General features: G+C 40.2%; 1 protein-coding gene across 1 annotated transcript in view; it reads right to left on the bottom strand.

The window, feature by feature from the left end:
* Positions 1-7,080: 7,080 nt before the first annotated feature.
* The window catches only part of LOC139535379 (RNA-binding protein Raly-like), a 132,412-nt gene continuing 127,713 nt past the window's right edge, over positions 7,081-11,779 (bottom strand). The window contains exons 11-12 of the mRNA XM_071334733.1: positions 11,232-11,280; positions 7,081-7,689 (exon numbers count right to left, since the gene is read on the bottom strand). Coding sequence (XP_071190834.1) covers positions 7,650-7,689; positions 11,232-11,280 — 89 coding nt within the window. The 3' untranslated portion in view covers positions 7,081-7,649. The remainder of the gene's footprint in view (positions 7,690-11,231; positions 11,281-11,779) is intronic.

Below are 11,779 nucleotides of genomic sequence, written 5' to 3'. Positions count from 1 at the left end.
CGCAGTCTATATTTCCTAATTCCATCATCCATCACTATGGTGGACCAGGGTAATGGAGGCTCAATTTAATATACAAGTGTTGTTTATTTAATACTACTCGATAAATCCATTATTTTGTTCAGACCATCCCTGTTTGTGCACCAGGTTCTTAGCTTCCAAAAGTATGGTTTCAGTATTATGAATGCCAAATGTTAAGAGCCCATATTAGGGTATGTTCAAACAGACAAACTGATGTGTAAAAAACGCAGGAACTCAGTGGGATAATTTGCTTTGGGGGAGGGGTTAGGGTTGTTACACTGTCAGAAAAGTTGCTAATACAGTTGAAGTCGGAAGTTTACATACACCTTAGCCAAATACATTTAAACTCCGTTTTTCACAACTCCTGACATTTAATCCTAGTAAAAATTCCCTGTCTTAGGTGAGTTAGGATCACAACTTTATTTTAAGATTGTGAAATGTCAATAGTAGAGAATTATTTATTTTGGCTTTTATTTCTTTCATCACATTCCCAGTGGGTCAGAAGTTTACATACACAATTAGTATTTGGTAGCATTGCCTTAAACAATTAACTTGGGTCAAATGTTTCGGATAGCCTTCCACAAGCTTCCCACAATAAGTTAGGTGAATTTTGGCCCATTCCTCCTGACAGAGCTGGTGTAACTGAGTCAGGTTTGTGGGCGTCCTTGCTCACAGACGCTTTTTCAGTTCTGCCTGCAAATTTTCTACAGGATTGAGGTCAGGGCTTTCTGATGGCCACTGAATACCATGACTTTGTTGTCCTTAAGCCATTTTGCCACAACTTTGGAAGTATGCTTGGGGTCATTGTCCATTTGGAAGACCCATTTGCGACCAAGCTTTAACTTCCTGACTGATGTCTTGAGATGTTGCTTCAATATATCCACATAATTTTCCATCCTCAAGATGCCATCTATTTTGTGAAGTGCACCAGTCCCTCCTGCAGCAGAGCACCCCCACAACATGATGCTGCCATCCCCTTGCTTCACGGTTGGGATGGTGTTCTTCGGCTTGCAAGCTTCCCCCTTTTTCCTCCAAACATAACAATGGTCATTATGGCCAAACAGTTCTATTTTTGTTTCATCAGACCAGAAGACGTTTCTCCAAAAAGTACAATTTTTGTCCCCATGTGCAGTTGCAAACCGTAGTTTAGTTTTTCTATGGCGGTGTTGGAGCAGTGGCTTCTTCCTTGCTGAGTGGACTTTCAGATTGTCGATATATAGGACCCGTTTTTACTGTGGATATAGATACTTTTGTACCCGTTTCCTCCAGCATCTTCACAAGGCCCTCTGCTGCTGTTCTGGGATTGATTTGTACTTTTCGCACCAAAGTACGTTCATCTCTAGGAGACAGAATGCGTCTCCTTCCTGAGCTGCGTGGTCCCATGGTGTTTATACTTGCGTACTATTGTTTGTACAGATGAACATGGTACCTTCAGGCATTTGGAAATTGCTCCCAAGGATGAACCAGACTTGTGGAGCTCTACAATTTTTTTTCTGAGGTATTGGCTGAATTATTTTGATTTTCCCATGATGTCAAGCAAAGAGACACTGAGTTTGAAGGTAGGCCTTCAAATGTCAATTAGCCTATCAGAAGCTTCTAAAGCCATGAAATCATTTTCGGGAATTTTCCAACCTGTTTAAAGGCACAGTCAACTTAGTGTATGTAAACTTCTGACCCACTGGAATTTTGATACAGTGAAATAATCTATAAACAATTGTTGGAAAAAATACTTGTCTTTCAGGAAGTCGACGTCCTAACTGACTATAGTTTGGAAGAGTGTTTGAAAAACGAGTTTTAATGACTCCAACCTAAGAGTATGTAAACTTCTGACTTCAACTGTATGTATCTATCAAACAATTGGGGATTTTTTTTTTTATCTCACCACCACACAGCTGCGTAGGACATGTGTTTATGGTTTAAATGCACCATTAAACGTTGTGCAGCAAACCTTTTTTAGGGCTCCTTTTCATAGGTATCCATATCCTGGGCAGGCCTTGAAGTCGGAGAGGAAAAAAATAAGTATTTTTGCTGAAGATGTGAATTCTGGCCCCAGCATGCTTTTCTCAGCGGTATGCATTTGTTATAAATATGACAACACTAAATATTTTTCTCTCAGGTTGACTTTAGATAAGTTGAAAAAGCGAGGATGAGAGATGGTGTATGTTGTACAACATACGCAATTTCCTCAGTCTGACTTATTTTTGTGAAGTTATTTGGCAGTCCGATTTCAGTTAAATATTAAAAGTCTGTAAAAACCTTCCATATGTCAATATAAAGTAATTCTAAAGATGTCTCCATTACGTTTTCAGTACTGCCATTTTCAACCAAAATGTCTGTTTTACCCATAAAGAATGATAGCTGCCTCTAGTGGCCAAAAGGCCATGAGCAGCGCCATTGAGGGTGCTGTTTTAATGTCCATTTTAATGTCAACTGGGTGGGTGGGAATTCCAACTTCATTGGCTGATCCCTCTTGGAGACCCTGTTGGAGTCATGTCCAACCGGATCATCAGGAGGGATCATAGAGGCTATATTGGCACAGATACAAAGATGAGTCCTCTTTATGGTTTAAAAAAAAACATTTTAACTTTCACAAATAAATGTAATAAACATTAGTAGCATCCTCTTTAATAAAAGAGAAAATATGGAGGCAAGGAACGCTAACAAGGTGTGCTATTGTCTTACGCTCCCTCTAATCGACTCCATCTCACATTAAAAGGGGGTGTGTTCACTGGCAGCTGTTGTGACAGGATTCATGAATAGCTTTGTTTTTCTCATTAAAATGGTTTCATGCACACTAAGGATGTGCTTAATACAATGATTAAAGGCCCAGTGCTGCTCTCACACAGCCTCCGCAGCAGCATGTGCTCCAGTGTGGCCGCTCCTGGTATTATGAAACCAAGATCAATGATATAAAGAATGATGGTAAAAAAAACTTTGGAGTACATTAATTTATGGGTAGAAAGACACATTCAACTCCATCTTTCATCAAATCAGATGGCTTATTCATCACGAAACCATTTGATGCTACCAATTATTTTAATGATTATTTCATTGGCAAACTTAAGCAGGAAATGCCAACAACAAACAGTGAGCAATTATATTAACGTATAAAAAAAACAAATAATGAAAGAAAAGCATTGCAAATTTGAATTTTGTAAAGTTAGTGAGGGAGAGGTGGAAAATAATTGTTATTGATCAATAATGACAAACCTGGCATTGACAACTTAGATGGAAAGCTACTGAGGATGGTAGCTGACTGTATAGCCACTCCTATCTGTCATTTTTAATCTGAGCCTAGAGGAAAGTCTTTGTCCTCAGGCCAGGAGGGAAGACAAAGTCATTCCGCTACCCAAGAGTAGTAAAGCGGCCTTTACTGGTTCTAACAGCAGTCCTATAAGCTTGCTGCCAGCTCTTAGCAAACGGTTGGATTTTTTGTTGTTGACCAAATACAATGGAGTACATTAATTTATGGAGTACATTAATTTATGGGTAGAAAGACACATTCAACTCCATCTTTCATCAAATCAGATGGCTTATTCATCACGAAACCATTTGATGCTACCAATTATTTTAATGATTATTTCATTGGCAAACTTAAGCAGGAAATGCCAACAACAAACAGTGAGCAATTATATTAACGTATAAAAAAAACAAATAATGAAAGAAAAGCATTGCAAATTTGAATTTTGTAAAGTTAGTGAGGGAGAGGTGGAAAATAATTGTTATTGATCAATAATGACAAACCTGGCATTGACAACTTAGATGGAAAGCTACTGAGGATGGTAGCTGACTGTATAGCCACTCCTATCTGTCATTTTTAATCTGAGCCTAGAGGAAAGTCTTTGTCCTCAGGCCAGGAGGGAAGACAAATTCATTCCGCTACCCAAGAGTAGTAAAGCGGCCTTTACTGGTTCTAACAGCAGTCCTATAAGCTTGCTGCCAGCTCTTAGCAAACGGTTGGATTTTTTGTTGTTGACCAAATACAATGCTGTTTCTCTGTGAACAAATTGTAAGAAAATTGTGGGAGCTGTACTGTTAGTTTTCAATGCAGCCTTTGATATTATTGACCATAACTTGTTGTTGAAAAAAACTTGTGTTATGGCTTTTCAACCTCTAACATATTGTGGATTCAGAGCTATCTAATAGAACTCAAAGGATTTACTTTAAATGGAAGCTTGTCTAATGTCACATGTAAAGTGTGGTGTACCGCAGGGCAGCTCTCTAGGCCCTCTACGCTTTTCTATTTTTACCAATGACCTGCCACTGATAGTAAACAAAGCATGTGTGTCCATGTATTCCGGTGATTCAACCAGATTCGCATCAGCAACCACAGCTAATGAAGTCACTGAAACCCTTAACAAAGAGTTGCAGTCTGTTTTAGAATGGGTGGCCAGTAATAAACTGGTCCTGAACATCAATAAAACTAAGAGCATTGTATTTGGTACAAATCATTCCTTAAGTTCTATACCTCAGCTGAATCTGGTAATGAATGGTGTGGCTGTTGAACAAGTTGAGGCGACTAAATTACTTGCCGTTACTTTACATTGTAAGCTGTCATGGTCAAAATATAGATTCAATGGTTGTAAAGATGGGGAGAGGTATGGCCGTAATAAAGAGATGCTCCGCTTTTTTGACACCACACTCCAAAAAGCAAGTGTTCCAGTGCTGCAAGGAAAGACCTAGTTAAGCTGCAGCTGGCCCAGAACAGAGCGGCAAGTTTTTATCTTAATTGTAATCGGAGGGCTGATATAAATACTATGCATGCCAGTCTCTTGGCTAAGAGTTGAGGAGGGACTGACTGCATCATTTCTTTGTATAAGAAACATTTTGTTGAAAATCCCAAATTGTTTGCATAGTCAACTTACACACAGCTCAGACATGCCACCAGGGGTCTTTTCACCATCCCCAAATACAGAACAAATTCAAGAAAGCGTACAGTATTATATAGAGCCCTAATTGCATGGAATTTCCATCTCATATTGCTCAAATAAACAGCGAACCTGGTTTCAAAACACAGAGAAAGCAACACCTCGCGGCACAATGCCTCCCCCCTATTTGACCTAGATAGTTTGTGTATACATTGATATTTAGGCTACGTTTGCCTTTTAATTATATATATTTGTATTTCTGTCTGAGCTGTTCTTGTCTATTGATGTTCTGTATTGTCATTCTGTATTGTTTTGTGTGGACCCCAGGAAGAGTAGCTGCTGCTTTTGCAACAGCCAATGGGGATCCTAATAAAATATCAAATACCTGGTTAACATCACCTCACACTCCGAAACGAGGTGAGGCATTCATGAGTAATGAGTGTGTTTTCTGACCTTGCCAAGGCAGAACAGGACACTCTTTAAAACTACCACATATTTCCACATAGTCAGGGGATGGAAATTCTTGGAAGGTGAGGTCCAAATCCTGAAAAGACTTAAATGTTGGAGAGTTAAAGGTTCACTCATCCAAGTCATCTGTACCTTGAAAGAACATTGAAGTATTATTACAAATCAATAATGATAAAATGATATAGCTAGTTGCACAAGACATACTCCCTTTAGTTTGTCTCCGCCAAACATTTCGGCAACCCTTAGCTCTGATGTATGCCCAATTAAAACATGTCTTGTTAGTGTCACAAGCCTTGGCTGAGAAGTAACAGAGCTAAAAGTAGTTAGCGATAGCCCCCAGAGCACTGCAGTGTTCATGATGTGATGGATTACTCTGAACAAGAGTTCATTCCTGGGTGCCTTTCCACATGCATTCCTAGATGTGTTTAACTAGAGAGAGTGAAATAGGCATGATCGTGTAGCCAGCATGAACTTCCATAAATGTCCCAGGCTGATCCTGTGATGGCATCATACCGTAAGCCTATGGGTAATTGGGCTCCTTAAATTAAAAATGAGCGCTTTAATGCATAATGTCAGAGCAATTGCGCTGCTATTAACCAAGTATAAAGTATGCCATTACTCAATAGGGCTATACTTTCTGACTACAGTTGGAAGAGACTTCTTTGCCCAGGGGAGTTGGTAGGAGGGAATTGGTTAAGCTGTATGGTGCATGTGTACAGTTCACATGTTGATATTTTTTCATAAGTAGTACTTACATAATTAAGATAGTGGTTGTGTAGGAAGTCACACTATGCTTTACTTAAAGTTTACAGTATGTTAATTGTCTGGGATTGATAAATTACAGGGTAGAATGGTAACACAATGCTTACCTATTAATTGTTATTTTCTTCAACATTCATTAAAATAACCATTATGTGGCAACCGGAACCAGGAAGTTAGTCACCTGGGAAATACCCAACAAATATCAATGGATACAGAACTAAAATAAAACATTACTTATTGAACATGCTTAAATAGAGCTTTATAAATAAAATAGCAGGCCTGGCTAGTGTTTACTTACTAACTTGCTGTCAAACTGGCATTCCATCTGTTCTTTATGCGGGCCAGCCTGTTCCCCATCTTCCCAAATACTTTTTGTTCTGCCAATCCTGTTCAGGCAAGGTGAGGTGAGGTTGAACATGGCCTTGATCAGGTGGAAAAGCTAGAACTTCCACTTTGATATTAAACAGATCCAGGACACCTGGATATTCCCCAAAGCATGATTATTAATGACTTGAGTAAACATTTTCAATCAATCCCATATTCTCCAATAGTCTAAGCAAGTTAATCTTGAAACTGGGTCAATCCCAGCAGGCAAAACTGGTAGCAACCAGAAAAATACATATTTTTTTAGTTGCAATCTGGTTATATGTCCAAGATAACCAAATGTCGTCTTGCCATGAAAAATATTTACCTGGTTGTAACAGAGAGCAGTTGGTTGTAAGCTTTACATTTAATAACCATTTCTGATTGAGCTGACATTTGCAGGGTTTACTGTGAATGGAGTCTCCGCTAACGTGGGAACATTGCCTTTTAATGTCAATCACGCTGTAACGCTCAACTTCCATGATAAGAATAAGGCCTTTTGTCTTCTTAACCAGAAAATGACATAAGATGTGTTCCACATTTTGCCTGCTGGGATATATTACTGACCTGTTAACTCTAACCCAGTGGTAAACAGACCAGGAACGTTGTTAATATTTCTCTTTAATGTAAGTTAGCTTGCTCCTTCACCCTGCTTCATGAAAACCCTGCCAGGTTCTACAGAGAGATTTGAAAGGATATGTGCAGTGAAAGCACAAGGCCAAGTAAACAGCTTATTTATATGTGTAAAGATCTCTTTCAGAGGAATAGGCAGTCATTAAAAATAACAGTTGAACCGATCAGTATCTAAATAAAAACAAGACTGAAGAGGTAATGGGAAGGATGGACAACAAGTGATGGTCAATTGGAGGGATCTGTAGCATACAGTAGAAAAACGTCAGTCTTTTCTTTCGCTAGTAGCGTTCCTCAGTTTGAAATGTTCTGCTTGTTTTGGACGAGTGGGAACCCCATGGTTATAAAAAAATAATACGTCTTTAATTCCTGTATTGATTGTCTGGTGGTGTCAGCCAGAGGTGTAGTGGTTTTTTGAGATCTCAGTTTGAAGGGAGCGCCTCCCTCTCTGCTTGACAGTGCTGTCAGTCATCTGTGGCCAGTGTTGTGGGTTTTGACGGCACCCTATGGTTTGAGTGTCTTCCTGTGGAGTCTGTGGTACTAACACAGTTTCCAGTCAACAGTCTTTTCCAGCTCCCCGCTGACTGGACAAGAAAAGGAAGAGCAGTATTAAGATGTGTCTGAACATGGAGAGCATCAGAGCATACTGACCAAAAAAAGAAAAACCTCTTGGCTGGATTACTGTCAATCCTCACATGTGTTTTTATTTTTCCTCAGTTGCTTTTTAAAGCCGAATAGCTAACATAAAATATTTTCCCCTTGACTTCAGAGACAAACAAAAGGAGGGAAAATTCCAGGCCACAGCCAAGCAAGAAAATAGAGAGAACCTGGCTCTGGTACCAAAAACAGTGTTACAAATTAATCGATTTTTACGGGTGAAAATACATTTAGAGTGCATCTTCATACTAAGACACAGCACCTGTTTATGGAGCTGAATGGAGGGACAGACTGCTGTAATCGTTAAGGTATGGTCTTGGAATTTATGGCTCTTTGGGGGCATGCCCATTACAGGCCAGCCACTGCTGAGTCTGGGGCCTCTAGGGTTAATTGGTAACATAAAGTCATACTTTATGTGTCTAATACTCAAAACTGAGGCAAAAGGAAAATGGCTGCTCTTGCAGAACGCACATGAGAAGACAAGTTGTTCAACACAGTATGAACATTACCGTCAATACAGTTGGACATTTTCAGATAGGCTCCATTCATACATTACTTTGAGTTTTGAATAATAAGTAATTGATTGAATTTATATAGCTCTTTCCGAGGTGCCCACAGTGCTTTACATTGCATGGGGGGGAACTCACTTCACCCACCACCATAGTGTACTGTAGCATTCACCCGTGCAACACACACACAGGACTATTACATAAGGCAATAATATACACAGGTTTAAAACAAGATTATTGGCCTTTCCTGTAAGAGTACAGACAGAACTTTGGGAAAAGCTACCAACAGGGCACTCCAGGGGTACTGGTCCGCAGTATCAGTATTTCCCCTACCATTATGTCGATATAGTGGCCAGCCCTGCTCGGTTGCCCCACGCCTCAAAGAGTTTGGCTTCTACACTGGACAAAAATATAAACATAAACATTTCAAAGATTTTACTGAGTTACAGTTCATATAAGGAAAATCAGTCAATTGAAATAAATAAATGAGGCCCTAATCTATGGATTTCACATGACTGGGAATACAGATGTGCATCTGTTGGTCACAGATACCTTAAAAAAAAAAAGTAGGGGCGTGGATCAGAAAACCAGTCAGTATCTAGTGTGACCACCATTTGCCTCATACAGTGTGACACTGTATGAGGTGTCACACACACTCCAGTGTTGCTGGATATTGGTGGGAACTGGAACCCGCTGTCGAACACGTCGATCCAGAGCATCCCAAACGTGCTCAATGGGTGACATGTCTGGTGAGTATGCAGGCCATGGAAGAACTGGGACATTTTCAGCTTCCAGGAATTGTTAACAGATCCTTGTGACAGTGGGCCTTGCATTATCATGACGAAACCTGAGGTGATGGCGGAGGATGAATGGCACAACAATGGGCCTCAGGATCGTCACACTCGCTCACAACGCCATACACGTTGTCTGCCATCCAGCGTGCCAGTGGTCAAGACGATGAGCTTCCCTGAGACTGTTTCTGACAGTTAGTGCAGAGATTCTTTGGTTGTGCAAAGCTGTTTAATCAGTGTATGGATTATCTTGGCAAATTAGAAATGCACACTAACAGGGATGTAAAGAAAATTGTGCTCACACATGTTGCGTTCATATTTTTGTTCAGTATATTTGTTTCAGGTCATTCACTCAGTCCCCGATTAAAGGGGAAGGATGAAAACCAGCAGTGCTCTGCCTCACATCACGATGTACAGGTAACTGCCAAAATAATGGAAATTCAAACGTAAAGTGTCTTAATAAGGCATTGGGACACCACGAGCCGCCAGAACAGCTTCAATGCACCTTGGCATAGATTCCGTGTTCTAAGTGTCTGGGAACTCTATTGGAAGGATCCGACAACATTCTTCTACAAGAAATTCCATAATTTGGTGTTTTGTTGGTGGTGGAAAACACTGACAGGCGCAGCTACAGAATCAATTGGGTCGAGATCTGGCGACAGACACACCCGCCCCATTTAAACCCCCTATGCTCCTTGTCACTGAGATATCTTCTTCTAGCCATGGTAGCCAAACTAATGGGCAACTGGGCATTTTTATACATGACCCTAAGCATGATGGGATGTTAACTGCTTCATGAATTCAGGAATCGCAACTGTGTGGAAGCACATGCATTCAATATACTTTGTATCCCTCATTTACTCAAGTGTTTCCTATATTTTAGTTACCTGTATGTTCAAATGTTATTTCTATAAAGGCTCAGATGTGAATTTCCCCATTCTACTGTATGAAAACAACCCTCCTAAAGGGTTGGTCCAATACAAACACTCTCTGTGAGCGTCAACGTGTAAATAAACACATGTGTCCGTCGGGGAGGCAGCCTGACGAACTGGGGAAATTGGTGTCCTGCTCTGTGTTCATTTGGCTTGGGTCTCCTGGGCCACACTGGGTGTTTGCTCAGAGGAGAAATGGGGAAATGTGATTGGCTGGGAACCGCTGCCACACCAAGGAGCCACACAAACACTGCAGAGCTCCATAAACAACATACAGTGAAATCAGAAACTGATTACTGATGCTGTGGCGTGTTTGTCTTCTGAAAGCCTTGCAATATCGCAGTGGCTGAGGTGGTTGAAACGCAAGAAAAGTTTAGCCTTTTCACCTTGAATACCAGATTAGAGAAAACAATCAGTATAATTTCCCTGATTTTGATAATTTTTCCACCTGGGTCAAGATTAATGCGGACAATTTCCCATTAAATATCTGTAACTGACACTAGCTGAGAGCCAAGACAAATGTTGTTTTTAACTTTACTACAGTAAATGGGGGATTTGATACATTTTATCTTGAATCTTTGCTGGTACTGTTGGATAGCAGGTTTTCAAGTAAGTATTTTTGAGTTCTGGTGGATTTCTATGTATGTATTCATACATTATCTACAGAACTCTCAGACAAACAAAACTGATTCATCTTCAATTCAAATGAAATCTGCAAGCATAGTATATTTCATTGAATATTGTGCTGATCTTCAACTAAAAATTAGGTCTGCAAGCATAGTATATTTTATTCAATATAACTTCAGGTACAGTAGTGCTATTCCAAGAATAGTCCCTGTATCTACTTGATATATTATTGTGTTGATAAATAAATGGCGGCTGGTTCTCCATGTTTTTCCAAGTATTATTGCTCACCCGCCTAATTAAAAAAGACCTACATTGCAAGCTACCCAGACGTTATCCATGTGAGTGCTATAGCATTTATCCATGTTTACAAACAAGTGAATAAAGCACGTTTACCAGCTACACTCTTTCTTGCTGGGATTTATATGATTGACTAGGTAACGCCATGATGTTTGGATCAGGCTGTCTAAATAGCACACTGTGAATGTAGATCAGAGTAGTTCTGTTCTGACATATTTACCAATGCCCGGTGGCCATGCACATTTCCTGACAATCCAAACGGACACAGGTTTCTTTACGTCACTTGAGTATTTCGACATTCAGAACAACTTGCCTTTTATTGCAGGATGGAGTCCATTTCTGAAAGGTGCTCGTTTTCCTGGGGAAAGACGTGAGGAGAAATGTAAGTGCCCACTGAGAGAATTGAATGTAATATCATGCGATATAACATATGGTTGGAGCAAACATTCATTCAGACAAGGAGGGGTGTTAGTACAATACTGTGCTGCAGCCAAAACACACGTCATCTGTGTCCTCAAACACACTCCAACATCTCCGTCATCCATACTCCCTTCAGGATAATGCAGAGTTGCTGACTTGTAATTCCGGGATGGATGACCGTTCCAAAAAAAAAATCCCCAGTCGCCGCACGTTTTCCCCCCCAAGTTCCAGGTTGTCTTGATCGTCTGTAACAGTGACCTTTCACTACAGCGGAGTGTTGTTTTAGGTTAACATTAGCCTAGTAGCTAGCATTTGGAACAACGTATTTGGAGTAAACTTGAGATGATCGTAAGCCTAAGCATGTATCAATTGAAGTCACCTGAAGCTTGAGAGGAACGAATGGGAGATAGCTCGGCTACTCATGATGATGTGTTGCT

The sequence above is a fragment of the Salvelinus alpinus genome, chromosome 12 (genome assembly GCF_045679555.1).
Source record: "Salvelinus alpinus chromosome 12, SLU_Salpinus.1, whole genome shotgun sequence".
Taxonomy (NCBI): domain Eukaryota; kingdom Metazoa; phylum Chordata; class Actinopteri; order Salmoniformes; family Salmonidae; genus Salvelinus; species Salvelinus alpinus.
This window is presented reverse-complemented; position numbering and strand designations above follow the sequence as displayed.